The following is a 27099-nucleotide window of genomic DNA, read 5'->3' as shown; positions in this document are numbered from 1 at the left end:
CTCTCCGGAGCCTGGAGGGCGGGGCCGCCCCAATCCCGGCCGCAGGGGGCGGTGGCCCGGGCCAGTTCGGGAGCAGGATGAACAGAGGTATGGAAGGAGGCAGCTCCCCGACGGAACCCGGGTCAGGGAGCAGCAGACGGGGTAGGCGCCGGGCAGGGTGGAGAGGGTGGGAGGACTGGGAAAAGACATGGGCGAAGTGGAGGTGGTGTTAGACGGGGGTGTGAGAGCTTTGGGGGTCTCTCCGGGATTAGGGGTACTCTGAGGGGGCATCGGTCTGTCAGTGGCAGGGAAGGGGTGGGCACTGGCGCCTCACCGGGAAGAGGGAGCTGGGCCAAGGGGGGAACTATAAATAGCTGCTTCCTCCAGCCCAGGGGGAGGGACAACCCGTTGGAGCTGCCCCAGGGCCTCCAGCTCTGCCCTTTGCTGGCCTCCAAGGGGTCATACTTGTCCAGGTCCCCCCTCAGGGGTCATACCAGCTTGGGAAAGTTCAGAGGCTCATTTGGGAAGCTCTTCATACGATGTGATTTTAGCCCTTACACCACCATTTCTAGGGCAACTACTGTGTGCCTTGTGTGGGTCCTGAGCTGCTCTAAGCGCCTACTGTGTGCTCTGTACCAGTCGCGAACCTCTCTGAGCACCTCGGACTGTGCGCCCTGGCTGATCCTGAGGCACTCTGAGCACCTACTGTGTGCCCTGTGCCAGGCGGGAATCAGCAAGTGCAGACTAGGGCTGCTCTGTCACATGGCTCTCCACTCGCGAGTTGGAACCTCACACCCTGTGTGAGCTCGGCTCCCAGGGAGACACGGGATGATCCCTGGCTAGAAATGGCCAGAGCCATTGGGACTCCTGGGAACTCCCCAACCTCCCAGTGGCCGCAGAGAGAAGAGGAGGGAATAAAGGGGGAGGGAGGCAGAGGAGAGCAGCAGGCCTCACTGCCACCGTCCTGGGCACGGGGCTCGGTAGTGCGTGTGCACGCATGACTGTGTGCACACCATACGTTTGCGGACTGGCGTGTGGGTCCGTGTGGGATGCACTGAGGTCCCTGGGCCTTTCTGCTGCAAAGGGTGGCATGGTGGTTGGGCCAGGACTGCCCAGCGGATATGGGGACTGGGAAGAGTTTGAGGACTTCCCGCAGCTTGGAGCCTCGGACACTGGGAGGAGGTCCAGTGGTCAGTGCACAGGGTACCACAGGAGCGCTCCGGCACAAGCCAGGCAGGGTCACGGGCGGAGCGGGGGGCAGGCTGAGCAGGCTATGTTCATACACAACATCTCAGCACACCTCCCACCCCTGGGCCAGGAGAGCTGGCTCACTCTGGAACGGCCCCAAGGAGGGCAAGCCACAGGGGCCAGTTATTCTACTGGACACCTGCTGATGCTGAGGGAGCGGAAAGCCAGCAGAGCATTTCAGCGCAGGGAACGTGCAAGAGTGCAGGTATGGAGGTGGGGTGTGTGGGTGTATTGCGGTTTGCGAGGGCTGGCAGTTGAGCTGAGTCCATCCTGCACGGTGGGCAGGCAACTCTGACTCTGGGCCCTTCTCCTTTCCTCAGTTTCCTGTCTGAGAGGTGGAGCCACAGCAGGGGAGATGGGGAATATCCTCAGAGCAGATGCTGACCCTGGCTGTGGGGAGGGGCTCCAGGCTCCTCCTGCTGTTGACATGTGGCCTCGCCCTGGGTATGGGGACTTGGGAGGGAGTGTCTGAGTCAACCCAGAGTCGGACTGTTTGGGGAAGAGTGGGAGGTACAGAGTCACTGCTTCCCTGGCAAGCTGAACTCAGACTTCTGGACATGGAGTTGGCTTCCCAGACCTGGTCCTGGCCTCCTGCCCGACCCTGGCTGTCCCCAATCCCCAGCCTTTGACTAACACTCCAAGAGGGCTAGGAAGGAGAATGGCAGGTCTGAGAAGGTACGGGATGTCTGTGGACGTTAGAAGAGGTAGACTCTGCAATGAGTGCTGGGGGTTGGATAGGGTGTGGGTGTGTGGTGACAAGGTCTCTGAGGCTAGTGTGGCCCCAGAATGGCCTTGGTAGTGGCCAGGAGACAAACAGGAGGGCTGTGTCAGGAACAGCATGAGTGGCTTTGGAGAAGTAGGAAGTGGGTGGGAGGTCACCAGGGGCATGCCGCTCATCGGGACCTGCCCGTGGGTGTGCCGGCTGCTGGGCATGAGGCGGGGAGGGAGGTGGCTGGTGGACACTGAAGAGGGAGGCTGAAAAAGAGCAGAAGTGGTTGAGTAGGTCTGAGGCAGGGACTTCCCTGGGGAGGCAGCCTGACCTGCCTCCAGGGAAGGTCTGTGTGGGCTTCTAGCACGTGGACCTCCTTACCCTTCCCTTCCTGTGACGTGAGTGAGACATCTGCATCAGTCATCTGAAAGGTCCTTGCCAGGCTTTGAAGGGCTGGGCTGGGACTTGGAGGACTGACTCAAGGCAGGAGTGTGGCAAGTTGGGCAGAGGAGGCCACGCTGCCCCAGTGGCGCACTGGGTGGAGCCTTTGCTCCATGCCCCAGCCCCTGAGTCCCAGCCAGGCACAGGTTCGGTAGAGAGGCCTTGGGGATGTAGTGGTCCTGCCAGGGGATGTGGTGGAGGACATCGCTAGAGGGCAGTGTGACCCAGACTGGAGCCGTGTCAGCTAAGGCCTTGGCAGAAAGTGTACAAAGCTTAAGAGGCTGGGCTGAGGAGACAGAGGAGTTAGGACTGGAGAGAAGGAGCCAGGTGTGTTCCTGAACCGCGGGTCTCTCCCCTGCCTCTTGCCTCCACTGCATATTTAGAGACAGGAGGGAGATAAATAACATAATAAATGACAGCATTACTGGGCTTTAGAATGGATTTCTCAGACATGGACCCATTTAATCCATGCCAGAATCTTGTTTTCCTGATGAAGAGGCGGAGGCTCATTAAAGAACAAGTGTGTAAACTTAATGATGTAAAATTTAGTTGGTAAAAATGAAGTCCTGGAAGAAAAAGGAAGATACTGTCAGAGTTGGATGAGTCCCCTGGGAGCTTGGTCCTACCCCCCTGCTCCAGGTGGGCTGGGGTTTAACCCGAGCTCCCCAGCAGCTAGGGCAAAGAGGGAAACACGGTCAGTTTTGAGATTTGTTCTGTGTCCCTGTCCATGAGAGAAATGGGCTTTTTCAACGTGGTTGAGCAGGTTGTTCCTGTGTACAGTGGAGAGGCCCGGGACTCGGAGGGTCGGGATGCAAGGCCAGCAGGAGAGTTGACAACCGTGCCAGTGGGCCGGTGACCAGTCACGCAGGTGCCTCCAAGTTGTTCCTGACCAAGTTCTGGGGGTCACGCAGACCTGCCCCAACCCATGCAAACCCCTTCTTCTGAGGGTCCTGAGGTCGCGCAGAACGGGAACCGCGTGTCCTGGGGGCACGCTGGGGAGCCCAGGGTGAGACTGTGGGTGAGGAGTATGCAGATCAACGTCGGGTGTGCGGGGCTCGGGCATCCAGGGCGGGGCCTGTACCATCCGAGCCCGGAACCTGTGGGAAGCTGGGCATGCGCGTCCTCCATCCTGGCACGTAGGGCTGGCCCGCTTGGTCCCAAACGGGCTCTCGGGCGAGCTGGGCATGCGTAGTCGGACGCCAGGCCCTCTTCGGTTGGGGTGGAGCCTACTCGACCTGGGGCGGAGCCTGCGGGGAATGGGACCGGCGTCAACGCGGCTCTGGGAGGGGCGGGGCTGAGGGGCGGGGCTGAGGGGCGGGGCCTCGAGTGGCCCGAGGTGGCCAGGCTGCTGGGTTGGCAGCAGCGCAGTCGGACTCATCCAAGCCCCAGGATGGCGTCCCCGCGGGAACTGACCCAGAACCCCCTGAAGAAGATTTGGATGCCGTACAGCAATGGACGGCCCGCTCTGCACGCCTGCCAGCGCGGTGGTGAGGCGGGGTCCGCGGGGAAGCGGGGAAGGCAGTGCACGGGGATGGGGATTGATCTCACATGCACAGATGCGAACCGGAGACAGGTGAGGCTGCCGCGGCTGGTGGCAGGGAAGCAGGAACAGGTGTGAGGCCTCGGACAGGTGTAGCAGAGCAGGAGGCGGGTACAGGTGTGTGGCGTCTTGGCTCAGCGGGACTGTGTCTGGCCGCCATCACCTAGGGAAGGGCGCGGGACCCTTGGCACACCACTCTGTCCCCACTGTCTCAGGCCGGGGAGGGAAGGACTTGGAGCCTCGGTCTTGCTCTCTCCGCTGGCCAGAGAGCGTGGGCCGAATGGTCAGACTGGGATCTGCCGCTGTGTTGGCCCTCGGAGGATTGCTTGGTCTCTCTGAGCCTAGAACTTTCAAAGACACCAGGGTGGGAGGAAAGCCCACCTCTGGGCCTAAAAACGAGTTTTTGGAGCAATTTCAGGAAAGTGCAGATGTGTTCAGGAGAGAGACAGTGAGACCGCTTTGTTATATGGGCCTGTCTTTGTGTCTGTGGGTGTGCAAGCGTCCAGGTGGGGTTGTGGGTGAGTGGTAAAACTGGAGGGTGGAAACATCTAGAAGATATGCTGGAAAATCATAGAATTGTTAAGGGGCTCACATTCCCTCCCTAGGGTCCTAGGTGTTTATTGCATTTCATTGATTGCCTGCTTGTCCTTAAATGAGTCTGCAACTTCTTTCTTTATTACCAGGAAAAACAAAGATTTATTTTAGGAGTTGCTGAAACATTATAATGAATTTGCAAGTTGGCAGGGTCCTCAGAGAACATCTAGTCCAGGTCCTGATACCTATTGGGAAATGGAGGTCGGGAGATGGTGTTACATGCTGGGCTATCCCTGCCTCCTGACCTCTGCTTGGGAATGACAGGAGAAGAGAGTGCTTGGTGCTTGTTTTGCTTTCAGGCTGGCCTGGGGGCCTTGGCCTTGGCCAGGATGTGACACCACCTGGAGGAGGAGTGTATATATCTCTCAGTACATTATTGGTACTGGTAGGGGTGGCCACAGCTGGGGCTTTGATCAGACATTCTGGTGGGTCCTGACTCTGATTTCGATGTCGGTCCTGATGGGGTGCTGAAAGCGTGATCCTGCCTTTAGCTCTGGGGCCGTGGCTTTCCAGTCAGTATTCAGTCCTAAGGGACCATGGCTTCACCCTAGCCAACCTTCCTTCCAGATTTTTCTGGTGGTGTAGAGGGCCAAGGCGCCTTTCTCTTGTGCTTCGAATCGGTCTGTGTTAGGGCTGTGTTGCCCTGAGTTGGTGGGTGCCCTCTGCTGTTACATAAAGGGAAAGGAGTGAGAAGGTGGACTTTGGAGGCAAGAGCACTCAGACTGTGTCGTGGCTCAGCTGGGTGACCTTGGGCACAGAGCTGACCCTGCAGGGCTCAGCTTCCTTATCTCTGGGACTGAGACAGTCAACAGCCTTGCACTGTGAGCCTCTTGATAAATGCTTGATAAGTGATAGCAGTTACTTTAGTATCTTGTCACCACCCTTCTTTCTTTGCTTCTCCATTCCTCACCCTCAGGGAATGAAGCATCAGTGAACAGCTCCGTGCCAACCCCCTTTCAGGTGGCAAAGGAGCTGAGGCCCCCTGGGAGGGAACTTGCCAAGTCTCACAGCCCCTGGGGCAAGCCTGTATTTCTCCAGCTCTGGGTATGCAACTAAAATGTGGCTCTGGCCTGAGCACAGGGGCTCGCGACCTGGCACTGCCTCAGGGTGTTGCAGTGTGTGGGACTGTGAGCTGACCCGGCACAGGAGGCCTTCCTGGAGGAGGCGGTGGCACCCAAGAGGCCAAAGATGAGACCTGCAGATGGTATGGGGGATTGGGCCCCAGGCTAGGGTCCCAGGGTTCATAGCAAGGAGGGAGTAAGCGGTGAATGAACATGGAGACAGCATCTTAGGTTTCATGCAGCATTTTACCCTCTGCTTGGTTGGGCTTCTAACTAGGCTGGAGGACCACAAGGACAGGTGGGAACCTGAGGTTGGGGTGGGTGGAAGCTGACACAGGGTAGTCACAGGACTTTGTAGAGAAGAGGATGTGGGGACCCATCAGTAGGCTGTGCTGTGCAGTGGGTTGTCCCTGGGGTCTAGTCCTCAGGGCACCAGAGGCTGGTTGGCAGGGGGATGTCCCTGCCTCTCCCCACTCTCTGCTAGCAATTCTGCCTCCTTTTCATAAATCCAAAGCTACATGGAAGGCCTAAAAGCTGTTACCTTTCTGCTCATTGACCTGGAGGAGCTCTGGGGGCAGATGGGGTAGGAGATGGAGACGGGCTTCGGGGAATACGGCAAAAAGGGCAGTATTTGATAGCTTTTCTTAGCCAAAAGTGTGCAAGACTTCCTGGGTAAGGGCACAACTGATGTGTGCCCGGACAGAGGGCCAGAAGACTTTCGGTCCCCTCCGAACAGGACCTTGATGCCAGTTTCCTTGGTTTTAAAGAACTCTCCACTCCCCAGCCCGGCTCAAGGCAGTGGAAGCAGATACAGGTCAGGACTCAGTTCTGGAGCCCCCTCCAGGGACTTGAGGCTGCCCCCTGCAGACACCACCAGGTGGTAGTCACTGTCGAGCACCATGCTTGTCTCAGCTTCCTGGCTCCTTGGGCTGGTGGCCTTGAGTACGTTTACAGATAATTTACAGGAACTTGCAAGAAAAGCTGACTTGCATATTTTCAGATTTCCTTCCGCACATGCCCTGCTGCTCAACGTTGAGGTCCTGAGGGCCTGGAGCTGAGCTCCAGCAGCAAGCACCTGTTATCCTGGGCCGCCCGCCCTCGGTTCAAGTGTGTCCCCTCCTTGGGGGCCTCGGTTTGCAACTTCTTCACTGCTCGGACGTCCCTGGCACTCTGCTGTTGCAAGCAGAGCTCTTGTGAACACACTTGTACTCTGCTTTTTCTTTTTGAGTGGTTACTTGGGATCTTATCTTGAGGAACAGAGGTGATGGGTAGCTTATGGTTCTGCTGTTGTGTGCAGCCCTGACCTGCTGTCCTGCCTGCCCACCATGGCTGTGTAGGTGGCCAGGGGACATAGGGAGGAACGCTGTCGTCAAACGTATGTGAGGAGGCCAGGGAAGTCCCTGGGGAGATGGAATCTGTGAAGAGGGGATGTGGAACCCCAGCCCTGAGGTCATGGGAGAGCCCCTCACGGAGCCGTGGGAAGGGGTGGGACAGATGACTTTCAGTCCCCTCCGAATGGGGCCGTAATGCCAGTTTGCTTTGTTTTATTTAAAGAACTCTCCCTTCCCCAGCCCAGCACGAGGCAGTGGGAGCAGGTACAGGTCAGCACTCAGTTCTGGAACCCCCTCCAGGGACTTGAGGCTGCCCCCATGGAGACACCACCAAATGGTAGTCACTGGCCAGCACCACGCTTGTCTCAGCCTTCTGGCTCCTTGGTCATCAGAGGGACCAGGGTGGGTGCAGGTTCCCCCTACTCCGCAGTGAGTAGCTGACGGTACTGCCCTCCAGTTGCTTGGGAGTCAGCCGGGTAGGAATTGTGCAAACAGCCCAGGCTCCAGCAGCACTGGGCTGGCCCTCAGGATGCAGGGGCTTGCCTAACTTGTTTTTCTCTTCCCTTAGCCAATGCTGAGGTTTTTCTGCAAGTTTCCTCACTCTTGCTCACCGTCAGCAGGGTCCCCTCCCCCTCACTCCTGGGACTCAGTTTGGGTCCCATTGGCCCAAAGGTATTGCATAGGAGCAGCTGAGTGCTTCCCACTGGCAAGCAGGGCTCTTTACTTCTCTTCCAGGCCTGCCTGGAGACAAACGGATGCCTCTTCACCCCCAGTCCCAAGGGCAGTCTTGAGGTCCATGTTGTTCCCTAGCCAGGCAGGCTGCCAAGGCCGGGCACAGGACACAGTTTCCTGGAAGTGTTCCGGCTCTTAACATGGGGAGAATGCTAGACCTTGCTGAGGGATTATCATCCCGTTTTACAGATGACGATACTGAGGCTCGGGCTTCCCAAGTGCTGCTAGTGTTAAAGAACTCACCTGCCAATGCAGGAGACATCAGAGACATGGGTTCGATCCCTGGATTGGGAAGATCCCCTGGAGGACGGCATGGCAACCCACTCCAGTATTCTTGCCTGGAGAATCCCATGGACAGAGGAGCCTGGCGGGCTACAGTCCATGGGGTCGCAAAGAGTCTGACACAGCTGAGCGACTAAGCACGCACGCACTCACGCACGCACACACACACACTCAGAGGCTCAGAGTTGACAGTAAGTGTCAGAGTAAGGAACTCAGGCCTGCCTCACTCTGACCACCAGGCAGGGCTAACCAGTGGGGCCTCTGCACTCTGGCTCCAGCAAGGGAGACAAGTTGAAGTGGGGGGCCCAGCACTTGCAGAGCGTGTGGGCAAAGGAGGGGCAGTGACAGGTCTCCACATCTGTCCAGGTGTCTGTCTGCTGTGGTTTCACCTGGCCCAGGCCCTGAGGACGATGAAAGGGAGGCTTCCAGAGGCAAGACCACGCTGAAAACTGAGCTGGACCGTGCGAGGTTGGCACTTCTGCCACCTTGGTGTCCGTCATAGTGGCCGGGGCTTGGGAGGCTGGGTCCAGACTCTTCCCTGCCTCCAGCCTCAGCACCTCCTTTCTGACCCACTGGCCTCGTGGCACGTGGAATGGCGGTGGGTGGCTCCCGGCCGGACCACCCTTGTGGGTATTGGCCTGTGTCTCTGGTCTCAGGCCCTTGTGGCCCTCACCCTGGTGGATTTTGAGGTGCCTCCCTCTCCCTCCCTGCCCACAAGTTTTGAGCACCCAACTCTGCCAGACCCTGGGATCCCAGATGACTTAGACACTGCAAGGCTGCTTCCCCGCCAAGTGACGGGTTGTAGCGAGCAGACTGGGTTGGGTTGAGGGAGAGAGTGCACCGGGTGGGCATGCAGGTGCCTTGAAGGAAGGACTCACTGCAGAAGCAGCTTCTGGGCTTTGTAGATGAGAAATCCACCCCACCCCACCCCGGGATGCGGAAGCAGTGATGCTGTGCGAGCAGGAATGCTGAATGACTCTTGGGGTGGGGGTGCGGGTTCCTGGATGACAGACTAGTATCGGCTCTGTCCTGCCTGCTAGGGGAATTCCCCGTGGTGTTTCGCCAGGCCTGTGGCAGCTCCAGCTTTGTATCTGGTGGTGCAGGGCAGGGTAAGGTCTGGTGAGATCCCATGGCATCTGAAAGGCCCGGGGAATGGTGCATGCCAGCCTTGGTTAGAGACCCCAGCCCCCACCCCAGAGTCTGGGGGTCCTCGGGAAGCCCTCTGCTGCCAGGAGCCTGGAAAGACACATCGGAGGCCAGTCCTGTGCCCTGAGGCAGAGGAACCCTGGGCAGAGAGGCAGGGGTGCCCTGGGAGGGGTCCAGGCCTCATGGGACACTGTGTTCCTTGCCTTTCAGTTTGCATGACCAACTGTCCAACGCTCATTGTCATGGTGGGGCTGCCTGCCAGGGGCAAGACCTACATCTCCAAGAAGCTGACTCGCTACCTGAACTGGATTGGCGTGCCCACTAGGGGTGAGACTTGGCCTCGGCTTCCCAAGCGGGGCTTGGGGTCTCTGTGGGGGAGGAGCGAGAAGGCTGGACTGCAGCGGGGCCAGAGCGGTGGGTCAAGGTCGGGTGTTCGGAAGGGATGCTATTGTGTGACAACGGAGCCTCTCCTTTCCCCCAGAGTTCAACGTGGGCCAGTATCGCCGGGACATGGTCAAGACCTACAAATCTTTTGAGTTTTTCCTTCCAGACAACGAAGAGGGCCTGAAAATCAGGAAGTGAGTATGTGTCTATGTGTGTTTATGGAGAAGGCCCTGGAGCCCAGTTGCTAGTGATGACCGAGCTGTTCCCTGAGCCCGGGCCTTGCCCTTCCCCGTGGGCTGTGACGGAGCTTGTTTCTTGGCATTTCAGGCTGTGGTAGGGGTGGAGATATGATGGGCTTGGGAACAGAAGGAACGGATATGTGGCCACTGGTGGCTGCCCTGCCCTGCCCTGTTATCTCTGGGAGGGAGCTTCAGGGAGGTAGTAGAGGCTTAGCCAGGGCAGGTCTGCATAGAGGCTATACTCAGGGTGGGCTCTGGTAGGGAGTGGAGCTCAAAGTGAAGCAGAGATTCCAGCTTCAAAGGTGGGGCAGAGTGGGCCTGGCATCACTTCCTGACACCTTCTTTTACAAACAGAAAGTTCAGACCCAGGACCTTTCTTCCCTAGCCCCAGGGTAAGCCCCCTGCTGATATAGGGAGGATGTTTGCTACATGTTCCTTGGCATGTGACAGGAGGCCTCAGCTTTCCCTTGCAGTTGTCCCGATGTTGCTGGGTGACAGGATGCAAAGTTGTGTATGATACCCACTCCCCTCCTCCATTCAGCCATGAACTGAGTGCTTTCTGCAGATTAACTGAGCACCAGCTGTGGTCTGAGTTGCCGTGCTGTGCCCTTCTTGGCGGTGTCAGCTGAGGGGTCAGGAAGCGTCCTGCCCTTTCTCTGGGCCCAGCCACTGTGGGAGGGCTTTGAGCAGAGGCTGGCCCAGCTCTAGTGGGTCACTGGAATGCTGGGCCAGAAGCCACCGGCTGTTGCTGCTGTTTGCCTGCTCCCTCTCTGGCCACCAGGGGGCAGGAGTTCCCCTTCATGGGGCTTGGCCAATCAGGTTCTCTGCTCTTGGGTCAATGGACCCCGCCGTTGCTGCACCAGGAAGGGAAGGGGAGCCTGACACTCAGGCCTCTGGGGCCAAATTGGGAGTAAGACTTGAGGGTGGGCCCTCTGGTGATAATGACAAAAAAGAGGGGACTGATACTTGAACCTATGGTGTGCTGGGTGTGTGATGCCCATTGCCACCCCCTGCCCATTTTACAGATGAGGAAATTGAGGCTCAGGGGGTCTCATACAAAATACCAAGTAACTTCACAGAGCCCAGAATTAGGTCTAAGCCCCTGTTTCACTATAAACTGTCCTGTCCATCATTCCCAATTCACATTACCCAATTCGTAGATCAAAGGTTGCATCAAGTGCAAATTCTATACCCATCTCAAGCTGTGGGCACTCATTAGCTGCTTTGATCTTCCCTACAGTGGGTTGTGGTGCCTCCCTTCCCCACATGCTGAGGCTGAGGTCAGAAGTGGTGGTATTGTCTGGGATCACTCAGGGTTTGATTTAAAGCCAGGTCTGTCTGAATCCAAAGTGTTTGTGGGGGAGAATAAGGAAGCTAGCGCATTCCCAGAGCTTGTTGGGCATTCTTCTCAGACTCTCTATTGAAGGTAGGAACTGGGATTAATTCTCATGGCGAAACCCAGACTCAGAAGAGGTTAGGGAATTAGTCTGAGATCGCCCACTGGGAACAGAGGTCCTAGCAGTAGAAGCTGGGGGCAGGTTGGCGTGTGCGTCTCTGTAGGCACACCCTCTGGCTGTTACTAGGAGCTCTCCCTTGTGTTTCCAAAGCCTGGGTCTGGCCCCTGCACCAGGGCCCCATTTCCCGTTAACCAGCCCCAGATGTCCCATGGATAATTGGCAAAATAGAAGGACCAGACTTTTTAAAAATGGCAAACCTAGGAAGAGAAGCTTACATTTCCCAGAGACACAGGTTTGTACACATTGTTGAGGTTCCTAAAAGTATACAGCGTGGAGGTCCGAGCCTGACGCTGGGCACAGTGGAAGGTCTAGAAGAGGGCGTGCATGTGTGTGTGTACAGGTGCTCTCTTTATCTACACGTCGGTATGTGCTTAAATACACAGCAAGCACACTCATATACATGCACAGAGTCACATACTGCAGGAAGGTGTGTGCACACACCTTGTGTACAACGTACGTAAGTGTTCACGCACGTGCATATCCTCTGTGTGCATGTTTAGACATATAAAAACCTATAATCGTGCACACTCGTGTGTGCACAGACATACCCCATGTCCATGTGAATACATTTAATCATAACTATACCTTCTCTATTTTTTTAAATTCTGCCTTTTCAGTCACATACTACACATGGGCTTAGGGACACTGGGATGTTCTCTCTGACATTGACATGTCCACCAGTTCCATTCAATTCTGACCCTCTCTAAACGGCATTAGCATCAGTCAGTTCCCACGAGTTAAGGGCTCAGTCCCTCAAAATTGACTCCACTTCACACACCAGTAACGAGTCTCGGGGCCCAGCACCGTCACAGCCTACCAGCGCTTCATCTTTTCAACCTGGAAGAGCTTTGACTCTCCTCATTCAGTTCCTCTCCGGCACCCACCTCCTTTCCTGGAGGGTGGTGGTTAGGACTAAAGGTTCCTCATCACTTCCTGTGACCAGCTCCGTGCTGAGGCTGTCTAGGGGCCCCACCCTGAATCATTTCATTAGCATCAACTCAGGTGTGATTGGAAGAGGCTGCTTGTGAATGACAAAAATCACTCCTGTCACTTAGGGAGTTCCAAGGGTTTTAGGAGCTCTGCCAAGAACCCCGGACAGAGACCAGATATATTTATCATACCACAGAGACCCCCTCTGCACTTGCACAACTGCACCCCTAAGGAATGCTCACAGGTGCTCACTAATGCCTCACCCGTCACATACCCACCCATGCACAGGTGTGCCCATCCACACTCGTACCCACAGGGGCTCCCAGGCTGTTCCCCTCTGCATCTCCACCTGGGCCCCTTGATCCCTCCTACTAGATGTAGCCTCAGCCAGAGGATCCCCCAGAGATCATAGCCCGGACATGGGGCTCTGCATGTGGGTGGCAAGAAATGGCCCTAGCCATGCTGAGACTGCAGAAATGTGTCTCAGGGGCTTCAAGGAGCTTCGGTTCTTTATGTCTCAGCACAGAAAGAATTCTGTGAAGGGCAGAGTGAGAGAAATGATTTGTTAGACTAGGACACGTGTGAGGCTTGGTGGGCAAGAGGTGCTCCCAGAATTTAGTGGGTGAAGGATATATGAGGACACAGAAGGGCCACAAGGCAGCATGAGAACAGAGCTCCTTCCAGTGACCTGGACTCAGTTCTGCCCCCAGTTTCCTCGTGACCCCAACATTCTGGTCAGCCTCTGCCGCCACGCTTGGGCACTCTGCACAGTCAGTGTATTGGTGCACTCGGAGTTTACAGACAAAATTCCAAGATCGAACAGGAAATCTGATTGTACACTTAAATCAGAAAAAGTATAGGTAATAGCGTTTGGGAGGAAAAATGTTTCCTTCTTGCCTTCTAGGTTCTTTGGCTGGTCTAGTAATTAAATCAACAATGACACAGATTAACAAGACAGAAAAAAAGTTTAATAGCACCTATATCTCCTGCATATATGGAAGAGGCCTAAGAAGCCCTCACCTTAAATACCATCTTCAGCTTAAGAGAAAAGAAGATGCTGGGGGGTAAGGAGTCAGAGGACATTATCAGAAAAGGCCCAGTGAATTAGGGTAAAGTTTTTATGCAGATTTAAATCTATGCCTTCAGGGAAGCCTTCACCTTAAAAACCATCTTTGGCTAAAGAGAAGGGAAGACATTGAGGGTGAGGAGTCAGGGGAGGTTACCAGGAACAGCTCACTGAACAAGGTAAGGTTGTTAGATTTAAATCTATGCCTTCAGGGAATTCCCTGGTGGTCCAATGGTTAAGCTTCTGACCATAGGACCACTGTGGGACCATTGTCGGGGCCAAATTGATCCCTGATCCATCAGGGAACTAACGTTCTACAAGCTACATGGCGCTGCCTAAACAAATCAACCAATCTATGCCTTTAGCATTGATAAAGAGTTTCCAGAGAGATAAAGTCATCTCCTGCCTCCTGATTCGGCAAGGGAGACACCCTTACAAATGGAGGATTCCTTTATATTTGTAAATGTCTCTTAAAAAAGGGATCTTCCTGACCCAGGGATTGAACCTAGGTCGCCTGCGTTTTAGGCAGATTCTTTATCGTCTGAGCCACTATGAAAGCCCTAAAAAGAAAAAGAAAAAAAGGGTAAGCTATTCTTTTTAACTTTTCATTTTGTATTGGGATATAGACAATTAACATACAGTGTTGTGATAGTTTCAGATGAACCTCAAAGGGACTCAGCCATGCATAGACATGTAAAAAAAAGGATAACTGACTCGTGTTTTCTGAGCTTCTCCTGCGTCTGCAGTTTCTTAAAAATAATCAGCCTGAAATAATCCTTCTGCCAAAGAGATTTATTTTGGGGCAGCACATTCTGCTCCACTGCGTAGATAAAAGGTCAAAGTGATTTATCTATCTTTGGACCTTGTAGGAGAAGTGGATAAAGTTAGAAAGATCCTTGTATGTGGCAATCCACTTTGCAGCAATGAACAAAAAGGCTGCGGTGTTCTGAGGACAGACAGTGTAGTCAGCGGTCAGCTGTGGTGAGGGTTTTGCCTTCCGGAGCTTCTGTGGATGTGGGGGGTCCAGGAGGCAGAGACACAGCGCCCTCCTCCAGAAGGGGTCATTTGGGGAGTTCTCAGTCCACTGAAAGAAATGCACAACTTAAAATTTGAGAGTTTTATTCGGTGAGCAACACTGAAGACCTGGGAATTCCCTGGCAGTTCAGTGGTTAGGCTCTGTGCTCTCACTACCAGGGCCCAGGTTCAGTCCCTGGTTGGGGAAGTAAATCTCACAGGCTGCACAGCATAGCCAAACAAACTGAGGACTTAAGCGAGCGAGACAGCCTCTCAGATAGCTCTGAGGGACTGCTCGCAGAAGTAAGGAAGGTTCCAGGACATATAGGAGTATCAAGAAAGTCTGTTAATTAAAGAACACAGACATCTCAAGTTAAGGAACCTAGAGCTTTTCTTTGAATGGAAAGAGCCAAGAGCCTGGGCTCATTGAAATCATCCTTTTGATATGCATGTCAACTATCTGGGTCCAGGGTCCTGTTCTTTTCCTTCCTGAGTCCCCCTCAAGGTGCACTTTTTGGGGCGGCTGCAGCGGCTGAGCCTTAATGCCTGCAACATCCTTTGTTGGGTGATACGGCAGGTGGCCTCCTTGGTCCACATTTCCCTTCTAGGAAAGAAAATTGAACCTGAAGCTTAATCCTGCCTTTTAAGCTGGAGGCCGGCAATACTGTCTCTGTTTTCCCACTGCCAGCTTCCCCGCCCAACACACACACAAGGAAGTATCTGGTTTTCAAAGTGCTTATGTTGATAATCAGGAGAAATGTAGGACACTTAGAAGTCCTGAAGATGGCAAAATGGTTGCCTGGATTTGTATCTGATGAGATGAAAGAAGAAAGTACAGAAACATGATATTTCAAAAAGTGTTCCTGGACTTTCCTGGTGGTCCAGTGGCTAAGAATCCACCTTCCAATGCACGGGACCCAGGTTTGATCCCTGGTCTGTAAAAAAAGTATTCCTGATGGCCAGGAGCACGTAGCCTTCCACCTACAGGAGCAGGGTTACCAAATACTGGCTGTCTTCCCGAGGAAAGAGGAACCTTGAGAAGAGAGAAGGGCCCCAGGGGCTGCCCCCTCTCCTGGTTGGCATAGCATATTTCCCTGACCTACTGCCCTGCAGCAGCCAGCAGGTTCTTGGCTGAACGATGTGTTCTTTTCTGAAGGCAGTGTGCACTGACAGCTCTCCGAGACGTTCGGCGGTTCCTTAGTGAGGAGGGGGGACACGTGGCGGTGAGTATAACGCGCTGACAGCATCTGGGAGTGCCATGTGGGAGCCCACCTACTTTTACCCCTTTACTTACCAGGCATCTTGGGGGGAAGGCAGGGGACTACGGCCCTAGACATCCTGGGTGCCAGCCCCCGGGAGGAAGCCTGAAGCTGCTCTGCAGTAGGAAGCCAGAGGCTGGATGGGGGCCAAGAATTTCCCTCTGGGCTTGTGGTTGTGTTTGACCCTGCAGGACTTCCCTCTGAATACTCACAGGGTTGGCTACTCCACAAGTTAGGCATGTCAGGTTACTCGAGTCTTTAGCAAATGCGATTTCTCCCTGTGTGGAGGGCATCCTGCCCAGCATTTGGTGGCCATTCCGAAGAAATCAACTGAATGCTGGGTAAGGGAATTCCATCTATGTGTTGGCCCCTCCAGTGAGATGCACAAAGCTGAGCAAGGGTGTCTTCAGGAAAGGGCCCCACCCCAACCCTCTGCTGTCAAACGTCGTCGCCATTTTTCCTTCCTTCTTCCTCTTGAAGGCACGCAGCCTGGAGCTCTGTCCCCAGCTCCATTTAGATCAGCTGCCCCCTAGGTCTGTGGCATAGCCGTCACCCTGGGAATTTCCTTCTCTTCCCTCCTGAGTTGAATGCCTGGCTCTTAGACCCCATGTCTTCCTTTTACTTGGTTTACTGACTTGTTTTGTTGGAGTACAAACAAGTAGCTTTCTCAGAAAGGTACTTGGGAAGTAAATTTTGTGAGACGTTGCATGTCCAGAAATATCTTTTTTTTTTTTTTTTTAAATCCTCGCCTTTGATGGGTGGATGTAGAATTCTAGGTAGAAAGAACATTTCCTTTAAAATTTTCATGACATTGCTCCATTGTATTATGGCTGTGGGAAAAGACTGTTGTCATTCTGATTTGTTGATCCTCCTTAAAAGTTGTATTTCCTAGGGAATTCTCTGGTGATCCAGTGGTTAAGACTCTTCACTCTCTGGTTAAGACTCTGGTTCAATCCATGGTCGGGGAACTAAGATCCCACAAACCGTGCAGTGCAGCCAAAAAAAAGTTAAGATTAAAAAAAAAAAAAAAGATTTTATCTCCTAGAGTAGCTGGGGGCTTCTCAGGCCCTTTCTCTGGAGAAGCTTTTAGGGTCTTCAGAGTGATGCGCCTTACGGCGGTCTCCACAATGCTGGGCCCTTGGGCTGGGGGCTTTCATCAGGAAACTCTTCTCCAGCGAGTCAGAGAAATTGTCATATATTTCACTTTGTTAAGCCACCCCCACCACTGTCTCACCATCAAGTCCTCCCTCCTCTCCCACTTTCTGAGATGCTTTTTCTGGAACTCCTGGTGGCTGTATGTTAGACCTAAGCCCTAACTTTGTCTTTTTTTCCCCTTACTCTCCCTTTGTCTCTTTTGCTCCACTTTCAGGGAGACTTTTGTAACATTATCTGAGAAGTGTTTGGCTGAAGTTTTATACTTTTATGGTACAATTTCCAAATTTAAAATGTCTTATTTTCTGAGTGTTCCAGCTTTTTCAAAGCCTGCTCTTGTTTTGTGCTTACTGTATGGCATTTTGCATCTCTTTAGACAATAATTGTAAGTTTTTGACATTTCTTTCTATGCTATGCCCTGTCCTCATTCCTTAAAGTTCCTTTTATCGTGTTTGATTTAGTCTTCTTTTTTTTTTTGCCTGCACCATACAGCTTGTGGGGTCTTACTTCCCTGACCAGGGATTGAATTTGTGCCCCCTTCAGTGGAAGCATGGGGTCCTAATCAGTAGACCACCAAGGAATTCCCAGTTCTTCATTTTCCATGTTAGAGGTTTTGCTGGAGCATTCAGTGACCCTGGTCTAATGATATATCCCTTTATAAAAAGTGGTGCTCTAAAATCTGCTTGGGTGTGAGGATGCTGGTCAGGCCCCAGGCAGTTCAGAACCTGCCTGGAGGAGGCAGGGAGGGGTCCTGGGGCTCCACTTGCACTTCCAGTGGAGCCAATCCTCCTCTTTCCTCTATGTCCCTTTTTGCTGAGAGGCCTGTGCCCAGTTCCTGACTATCCCAGGTTTGCAAAACAGATGTGCTCTGGTTGCTAAGGGCTTGTATTTGCTTTTCTCTGAGCCACTCACCAAGTGTCTGTCTTAAAGAAAAAAATTATGCTGACATTGCCCATCTCCTGTCTTGTTCTCATCTTATTGGGGCCTCAGGATGGAGTAGAAATTAAAAATGTGGGTTTAGTTCTCCAGGTTTAGCTAGTTTCACTGGAAGTCTTGTTGGTGAGACATGAGCTGAGGGCCTGCTCTCCAGCTGTGAGCCTGGGCACTCGCTCCTTCTAGCTTCCTTGGGGCACTTGCCAAGGAACTGGAGGACCAGCCCAGCCATTGCAGGTCTGAAGGGTACTGGCCAGGTGGATGGCCAGGCATCAGCTGGTTTCAGTGAGAAATCCAGCCCCTGTGCTCTAGCTGTCGGGTGGCCTCCCACCTTTTCCAGGGCCAGAGGCTAAGTTAACCCCAATTTGATCCTAGGTTTTTGATGCAACAAATACCACCCGAGAACGGAGAGCCACCATCTTTAATTTTGGGGAACAGAACGGCTACAAGGTGAGGCTCTCCCAGCTTACCTCCTCGGTTGGGCTGTGGCACCTTCAGGCCCCCTGGAGCCCGTTTGTCGGCCTCCTGATACGTGCAGGCAGGTGGGCTCCTGAGTGGATTTGCAATAATGCTTTTCTCTCCACCTGGAGGTTTCTTTCCGGGGAAGGGGGGTTGCTGGTGGGCGAGTCCTGGATGGGGTGGCACCTGCTGGGGGTTCCATGCCCTTTGTCCAGGCCCTCTCCCCTGAAGGAGGGCCTCAGGGCCCTGGCTGGTCAGTATGGCCCTCAACAGGTAGGGGGCTCCAGGGAGCCAGGCCCAGGGCCTTAAATGCGTCTCTGGTTCCTTCCTTCCTGCCCGCCCTGGTCTTTGCCGCAGACCTTTTTTGTTGAGTCCATCTGTGTGGATCCTGAGGTCATAGCTGCCAACATTGTGGTGAGTGGTGTGGTGCGTCTGACCTTGTGGGGGACAGGAATACATCCGAGATGGCCTGTGCCAGTGAGGTCCCTCTACAGGTTGGGCTGATGCCTGGGCCAGCCTTAGCTCGGTTGGGAGCCGTGGGGGGTGGGGAGGCAGGAGATCTCTGGGCTGGGTGGTCCTGGATCCCCGAGTACCACTCGTCTGGAGGGCTGTGCATTCCTTCTTCTTCCCCTCTCTTCCCCTCCCTCTCCTTCCCCTTCCTCCTCCCCTGGATGGTAGGAGGCGGGCTTCAGCCCCTAGAGGGAGGGGGAGGGTTAGGAAGGGGTGTTACTGTTTTGAAAGGTAAAGAGATTTGACCCCTCACCCATATTCCCTTTTTATCTGAGAAATGAACATCAGTGTCTGGGGAGATAGTTCAGGTGGGGAGGGGCTTCAGGGCCCCTTATCCCTCTGGCCTCACCTCCCCCTGTACCACCAAAATGAGGGACTGCCATCTCAGGATGCCCAGTAATGCTCTCTTAGCACTGGTGCAGGAGCTTGGCCCAGGGAGCTGCTGGCCTCTTCCTAATGGGACCAGCCCCCGGGGCTGGCTTCCAGCCTCCTCCCCTGGCCCCTGCCCAGCGTTGTCCTTGGTCCCCCCTGCCTGGCCTCTGGAGCTGATGTGTCCTCTGTGCCTGGCTCCGGCAGCAAGTGAAACTGGGCAGCCCTGACTACATCAACCGCGATAGCGACGAGGCCGCGGAGGACTTCATGAGGCGCATCGAGTGCTATGAGAACTCGTATGAGACGCTGGACGAGGACCTGGACCGGTGAGCCGGGGCAGCCCCATGTCCTCGGCTGTGGTGGGGGCTGGGTCTGGTCCACTGGCTGCCTCCCGTGGCTCCCCGAGGTGGTGGCTGAGGGCCTACCCCAACAGGCAGAGATGCTCTGCCCTTTTTTGTTTCTTTCCTCGAGGTGGAGGTTGTGGCCTAGAGGTGACTCATAGAACTGCAGCTGCTTTATCTGGAGCTCTGAAAGTCAGAATTTTCTACTATGCCATCGTAAAATCAAGCCTGTTTTCTGTCCAGAGGGTCTTCCCATGAGGCATTTGCAAACAGTACATGCTCTTCTTGCGGTGGGTGGTCTGTGTTTTGAGAAGGGGGACAGGGTGCCCAGGTCCTACCCACGAAGAGCTGACAGCGGCCAGTGCTTCACAGGAGTGAGTTCTGAATGGGGGCAGCAGCCAGCCATCAGCAGGCTCTTTCTGTAAAGGCTCAGGTGGTAGATATTTTACATACAATCTCTTAACTCTGACATCTGGTACTAAAGGAACATGTAAAGAAATGGGCGTGACTGTGTCCCAGTAAAACTTTATTTGCAAAACCAGGCTGAGTTTGACTAACTGGACATAGTTTGCCAACAACTCCTTATAGCAGAAGTGGGGGTGGTGGTGAAGCGAATGACACTTAAGTAATTAACACCTAAGTAATTAAGTTAATAACTGAATAAAGTGTTACACAGTCCTTATAAATCGTGCCAAAGTGACATGGGAAAGTGTATGTTATGTTGTTGTTGTTAAGTCGCTAAGCCCTTTCCGACTCTTTGCCACCCCATGGACTGCAGCACACCAGGCTTCCCTGTCCTTCACTATCTCCCGGAGTTTGCTCAAGTTCATGTCCATTCAGTCACTGATGCTATCCAACCATCTCGTCCTCTGTCGCTCCTTTTCCTTTTGCCATACGTTATGTAGCATTAAGTAAAAAGACTGGAATATGAACTTGTACTTGGGTCACTTGTAATTATGTATGAATCTTTAATTCCACACCAAGGAATTCAAGTGACTGTTGGAGAGATGGTATCTGGGGTGTCTGCGGGACAGTCCCTGGGCTGGCTGTGCATCTTCTTGGCGAGGCTGGCACTGTTTCAGTGCTGCTGCCCCGCCTCTGTGGTTCTGCTGGTCTCCCCAGCACAGTGTTGTTCCTTGTGGCCCTGCTCTCCACACTGCCGGGCTGCGCTGGTCCAAAGCAGGAAATGTGGCGGAGCTGGACTTGTCAGCTGCTGCCCATAGTACCATCCTCCTGTGCTGTTTGTCTCATCTACCTGCTGGCTGGCATGGGATGGCACGGGCACTGGGCACACACAGATGACCTGGGCTGGATTCTAGGGGGAGGGTTCACTGGGGGAAGGAAAGGCCAGGTCAGGCCCATGGATGGCTGACCTGCAAGACTGGAAGGGAGGTGTGTTTGCCATCAGGTCAATCGTGGAAAAAACTCTCCTGTTCGCCCTGCAGACAGTGCATTGAGAGCTCAGAGGTAGGCCAGAGGGGCCCCGGGGACGTAGAGCAGCGATGAAAGTCCGGATGTGGTGGGACCGACCCCTCTCTTTGGCTCTCACCTCTTGTGAGCATGCTGAGCGTGGGGCACCTCTCACCGAGTTTGTCTGTATGTCACGCGTGTCATGTTGCTCCCACCGCACCCCTGTTACTCGCGCACCAGCTGATGGTCCAGCGTGTTGTGGTCTCCAGCCTGGCGGGGTCAGAGAGGAAAGGCTCTGGAGCGGGCAGGGTGTGCCCTGGAGGAGCCGGGTCTCACTCACCTCTCCTTGCCTTCTCTGGAAAGGGATCTGTCCTACATCAAGATCATGGACGTGGGGCAGAGCTACGTGGTGAACCGCGTGGCTGACCACATCCAGAGCCGGATTGTGTACTACCTCATGAACATCCACGTGACGCCTCGCTCCATCTACCTCTGCCGGCACGGGGAGAGCGAGCTCAACCTCAAGGGCCGCATCGGCGGGGACCCAGGGCTGTCCCCCCGGGGCAGGGAGGTCAGTGTTCACACTTGTGTGTGTGTGCACGTGCACGTGCTGGTGAGGGACTCCAGCTAATGGGCAATCCAGTCTGGAATGTTCCCATTACATAGGGAAGGTCACCAGGCAGATGCCCGGATCTCTGGCTTCCATAATAGCTATCGCCAGCTGAGTGCCTCCCCTGGAGTGGCGTGCCACTGTGGGAGTGAGCTGAGTGCCCGCAGTGCAGGTGATCCTCTGCCACAGTCCAGGGAAAAAATCAAAGCCTTGCTGGGAAGATGATCCAGCCTAGGCACGTGGTTTGGGGGAGCCAGCACTGGCAGGGGACCTGATGAGCCTCAACTGGAACTACATTCAGGGTCTGGGAAGAATGCACAAGGACCGTCCTTGTGGGAGTGGGTGTCATTGAGAATTAGTTCATGTGTTTTGTTTTTTTTACCACACCGGTTTTCTCTGAGGCTGGGCCCCATGGACTCTTTTGAGAGCAGCCCAGAACCTGTCCATCTGAATGTGCTTCTGGTGTGTTTCAGTTTGCCAAGAGTCTGGCCCAGTTCATCAGGGACCAGAACATCAAGGACCTAAAGGTCTGGACAAGCCAGATGAAGAGGACAATCCAGACGGCCGAGGCCCTGGGTGTGCCTTACGAGCAGTGGAAAGTTCTCAACGAGATTGATGCGGTAATTGACGTCTCTTCCCTCCCCTGCCCAGGTCTGGGCACAGTTGCGCTCACCCAGGGTGACGACGTTGAGGGTCAGAAAGAATTTTTTGTTTAACATGTCATCACTGATTATGGTTTTGATTCATCCCTCCCTCCTTCCCTGCTTTTGCATGTAATTATCTGGAGGTACATGGTGAAGATACGATGTATGTGTCTGTTGTGAAATAACTGTCACAGTAAGTTCATTTAACACCATCACCACATAGTTACAAACCTTCTATTTCTGGTGCTGAGAACTTTCAAGACATACTCTCTTAGCAGTTTTCAAATATATGATACATATTGTTAACTATAGTCACCGTGCTGTACATTACATTCCCAGGACTTATTTATCTTATAACTGGAAGTTTACACCTTCACCCATTTTGCCTATCAGCTGGCTTCTCATCCCTTTAACTTCACTTTCAAGTCAACAAAACCTCCAAGAGAAAAATGGTGCCATGTATCAGGTTCATCTCTTCGGGCTTCCCTTCACTTCAGGATTTTGAGTCCTCACGTCTTTTTTTAGACAAGTGATTTTCTTTCTTTTTTTAAAAAAACTGTATTTCCTTTTTTATTTTCGTATTTTTGCTTGCCCTGGGTCTTCGCTGGGCTTGTGGGCTTTCTGGTTGCGGAGAGCGGGGGCTCTTCCCTAGCTAGTGCCCAGGCTTCTCGTTGCAGTTGCTTGTCTTCTTGAGGGTCGTGGGTTCCAGGACGTCAGGCTTCAGCAGGTGTGGCTCGCAGGCTTAGTTGCTCTGGAGCGTGTGGGATCTTTCCGGACCAGGGATCCATCTGGTGTCCCCCTGCATTGCACAGCGGATTCTCAGCCACTGGGCCACCAGGGAAGTCCCCTCAGGTCTTCTTTGCCTCATGGCTCTGGGATGATATCACACAGATGTATTTATTTGTTTCTGTTTGGCTTTTCCAGTAGCTCTCAGGGTGAGGGTTAGTCTAAAACAAGCTAGTCTACCATTGCCTGATGTGGAAGTCTCTAAGATCAAATTTGAATCTTACAGAGATCACCCCACCTGATAGAATTGTTTTGTTGGGATGAGGTGAGCGGAAAAGCTGGAGGAGGGAGCTTGACGTGTCCTGATTAGGAGATGAATCTGGAATTTGGGTGGTGGCAGTGAGAGAGGAGTAGAGGACTGGGGGTTGTTTTTACTCACTTATTTATCACATATTTATGTGAGCCTGTGCTATGCTAGGGTCTCCCAGGTGGTGCTAGCGGTAAAGAATCTGCCTGCCAGTGAAGGAGAATTAAGAGACGTAAGTCCAATACCTGAGTCAGAAAGATGCCCTGGAGGAGGGCATGGCAGCCCACTCCAGTAATCTTTCCTGGAGAATACTGTAGGCAGAGGAGCCTGGCGGGCTACAGTCCACACGGTCACAAAGAGTTAGACATGACTGAAGTGAATTAGCACACACACACCCTGTGCAAGGAACTGGGCCAGACGCCGGGGACCTAGATCCAGGTGAAGAGATGGAGGCTGATGATACCCCACCAGGGATGTAAAAAGGAAAAACACATCCAGGATGGCTCCAGAGTTCCAGCCACTGGGGAGGGTTCTGGGACAGGGAAGGTGAGGCGCTCACCTGAGGGCACGGACCATGCCTACTTTATTCGCCACTTCGCAGGTGCTCGGAAAATAGGTCGTGCGTGAGAGGAAGATGTTGTGTTCTTGGGAGATGTTCCATGGCAGATACCCAGGAGGCAATCTGATGTCTAAGGAGAGGTGGGGCTTGGGTATATCCGCCACAGACATGGTGCTTGAGACTGTGGAATGGATCAGGTGGCTGAGGGAGGTGAAGTGGGACCCAGGACAGAGCCCAAGGGAGCCTTGGTGTGTAAGGGGCTGTGGAGGAAGCGATGGACAGGTGTCCAGTGAGGTGGTAGGCAAACCAGGCCGATGAGGGTCATGGGAGTCAAGGCAGAGAGGAGGAGGCCATGGTCAGTGGGGTGAGATTCCACAGGAAAGGGCAATAAGGCCAGTCTCCAAGCTGACCGTTGGGATGTCGTAACAAGACCACTGGGAGTCTTGGCACGAGCCTAGCGGGCTGTTGCCCAATGGGACTGGATGGGGAAATGAGTGGGAGGCAAGAGGCTCATAGTCAAGGGATACTTGGCCAGGTGTGAGCTGATGATGAGAGGCCAGCAGAAAGGGAGAGAATGAGGACAGGAGGCCCTGAGAGACGGCAGTGAGCGAGTCGATGCCTAGGCAGGTTGATAAGAAGTCAGGGGTCCCCAAGGAGAGAGGGGTCTGGGGTTCTCAAGGAGGAGGAAAGGACAAGCTGTTTTTTTTTTTTTCCCCTCTACATTCCTTAGTCTTAGTCACATAAAATGGTTTTGTTTTTCTTTAAGCCGGAAACTGATGATTACACAACTCAGTTTAAACTCTGTACTAGGGATTATATGACAACAATGTATCCTGTTTGAGGACAGTTTCTCCTTCCTGAAAATCTTTTGACTAATCCTGATATCTTAGAATGTATATTATGGGAGTGGGTCTGGTAGGATCTTTCTATTGTTAAATCCTAATCCTGTTATCCTAAAATGTAAATTGTGGGAGTGGGTCTGGTAAAATTTTTTAACCTTGAGACATTCTTTTGCTTTATTGTAATAACTAATTTCAAAAGTATATCACTCCCTTGCTAACACTAGCGAGGGGGGCGTTCTTTGTCCCCCTTCTGATGTCTATGTCAGAAGCTTTCAAACTCTGCTACACAAAAGCTTTTGAAGGATCAAGCTTGGTACCTGGTCCTGAAGCTAAATCTTTTCGGAGATCACGAATCCAACGTCGTTCACCATAAGCTATCAGCAGAGGCCCAATTTCCAGGATATCAGGAAGGGAGAGGGATGCAGGTGGTCAGAGTCCTGTCTTAGAACCTCATGGAGGTTTCACTCAGGAGTGAAAGGAAGGAGGTTTCCCAGGGGAGTTAGCCAAGGGGGCAAGTTAGCTGGTCTGGAGAGTTTCTGTGGTGCCCTTGTCTGTGTCCTGGGGGTGGTCCTCCAGCCCCCAGCAGTTGTGGAAAAGGCAGAACGTTCATTCAGCATGTGAGCTTGTTCCATTGTGTCCATGTGGCTGAGATGGAAGCATGTGGGACAGAGAAGGTGAGGAGTAGGGAGGAAGGCGATGAAGCCGCATGCCACGGAATCCATCCCTGCTGGAAAAGATGGGGGATGGGAACGGGGGCATCCATGGCATTGTGAGATGGGAGAGGCCACAGGCCCAGCATTCCTGTGGGGTGCCAGGCCAGGGAGGATGATGCTGGCTGTCCCTGGAGGGACAGCTCCAGGGTGGTCCAGTACGTAGGACTGCCAGCTTTCACTGCGAGGGGACATGGGTTCAGTCCCTGGTGAGGGAACTAAGATCCTGCAAGCTGCACAGCATGGTCAAAAAAAAAAAAAAAAAGGTAGAAGCCAGTCACTGATTCTGCCCGTACTCTTCTCCAGGGAAGGGGATTAAATAAGAGCTTGACTCACTGGGAGTCATTTTAGGGTGCGTCGTGTCCCCACCTCCATGTATCTACCATCAAGCTTTTACAATACAGGCAAGGCCTTGTTATATTGTACTTTGCTTTATTGCGCTTTGCAGAGACTGTGTTTTTTACAAATTGAAGGTTGATGGCAACCCTTTATCCAGCAAGTCTATCGGCTCCATTTTTCCGAAAGCATTTGTTCGCTTTAGTATTTCAAGCTCTTCATTATTATTACTACATTTGTTATGGCGATCTGTGACCAGTGATCTCTGATGTTAGTACTATGACTTGCTGAAGTCTTGGATGATACTTAGCAATTTTGGGGGGGAGATAATTGTTTAAAACATAATACTATTACACACTTAACAGTGTGTAATTGTAAATGTAACTTTTATATACATTGGGAAACCAAAAAATTCTTGTGACTCACTTTATTGCAGTGATCTGGAACCACACCCAGAATATCTCCAAGGTATAGCTGTAGTGGCTATTTTATCACTTCCTATTTATCTCTCCATCCCTGAGTCATCTGGGTAGTTTATTTTATTCAAACTTTATTTGTTCATCAGAGTAAGTTATATATTAGAACCTAATGGTAGAGTCATCTCACTGTCAGGTATTATTACCTCTGTTCCCATCCTTTGATATTGTGCAGTTTTCATTCTTAATTAGGTGTGTCAGAGATTAGTCACTTATTGAACATTTTATTTCCAAAGAACCAGATCTCAGATTGTATCAGTTCTATTCATTTTCTATTTTTTAGTTCCTTTATATTTTGCTTTTATGTTATTTTCCTTTTCCTTACTTTCCTTCTAAAGTTTATTGACCGACGTGTTTATTGTCATTCTTTCTTCTTCAATAATGAAAGCATTTAAGGTGATTTTCTGGTTTATTTATTTATTTATTTGGCCATGCTACGCTACTTGCAGGATATTAGTTCCCTGACCAGGGGGATTGAAGTGGGCCTTGTGAAGTGAAAGTGTGAGGTCCTCACTAGTGGACCACCTGGGAATTCCCATGGCTGACTTTACTATGTTGCAATCCAAGGAGTGACCTGTAATTCAGCCCTTGGGAATTTTTAGAGGCTTTCTTTGTTACCTAGAATATGGTAAATTTTTATACATATCTCATTTGAAAGGAAGGTCTGTTGCCTGTTAGTTGGATACAGTATCCAATAAATGTCCATTATCCAATTATATGGAAGAATAACAGTGTGTGCATATGTGTGTGTGTGTGTGTGTGTATGTGAAAGAGAGAGAATGAAGCTTTTCTAACTTTTAGAGTCTTAAATTGAAGTATTCCAGAAGAAATGGAATCATGTCTGGCATTTTTTGAAAGTAATTTCTTTCAAAACCATTTCTTCAAAATTGGCTAGAGAGAAGGAAGTATAAGTTTAGTTGAAACAAGATTATCTTTGTGGTATTAACATTTATGGCTAAGAGATGCATGCATGGGTGTATTAATTTCAGCTTCTTTCATTATATCATTCAAATTTTCTGTCTTTTTTTGGTCTATTTGATCATCATAATCAATAGTTGTTAAATATACTCATTATAATTTTGCTGATTTTTCTTGCATTTTCAACAGCTTTATTTTACCTTTTTTTCTGTATATATTTTGATGTTTTATTATAAAGTAATTTAAATTCATGACTTAAGAATTTGTGGGACAAAAAGAGAAACAGATGGCCACTCTAATTAGGTTAATTCAGGGAAGATTT

At 52.3% G+C, this 27099-nt stretch overlaps 1 protein-coding gene across 3 annotated transcripts in view; it reads left to right on the top strand.

The window, feature by feature from the left end:
• Nucleotides 1-44: 44 nt before the first annotated feature.
• Nucleotides 45-27099, top strand: part of PFKFB4 (6-phosphofructo-2-kinase/fructose-2,6-biphosphatase 4) — a 39433-nt gene continuing 12378 nt past the window's right edge. The window contains exons 1-9 of one of the 3 annotated variants that reach the window (XM_040246978.1): nucleotides 45-87; nucleotides 9274-9390; nucleotides 9545-9641; nucleotides 15370-15436; nucleotides 17933-18007; nucleotides 18374-18430; nucleotides 19103-19224; nucleotides 21013-21220; nucleotides 21733-21879. In XM_040246978.1, the coding sequence (XP_040102912.1) occupies nucleotides 78-87; nucleotides 9274-9390; nucleotides 9545-9641; nucleotides 15370-15436; nucleotides 17933-18007; nucleotides 18374-18430; nucleotides 19103-19224; nucleotides 21013-21220; nucleotides 21733-21879 (900 nt within the window). In that variant the 5' untranslated portion in view covers nucleotides 45-77. Of the gene's footprint in view, nucleotides 142-642; nucleotides 3865-9273; nucleotides 9391-9544; nucleotides 9642-15369; nucleotides 15437-17932; nucleotides 18008-18373; nucleotides 18431-19102; nucleotides 19225-21012; nucleotides 21221-21732; nucleotides 21880-27099 lie in introns of those variants that run through there. The other 2 variants (XM_040246977.1, XM_040246976.1) reach the window with 2 other exon arrangements.

The sequence above is a fragment of the Oryx dammah genome, unplaced genomic scaffold (assembly GCF_014754425.2).
Source record: "Oryx dammah isolate SB20612 unplaced genomic scaffold, SCBI_Odam_1.1 HiC_scaffold_9, whole genome shotgun sequence".
NCBI classification, from domain to species: Eukaryota; Metazoa; Chordata; class Mammalia; order Artiodactyla; family Bovidae; genus Oryx; species Oryx dammah.
Note: the sequence above shows the minus strand (reverse complement) of the source record. Positions and strands in the feature narration are given on the sequence as shown.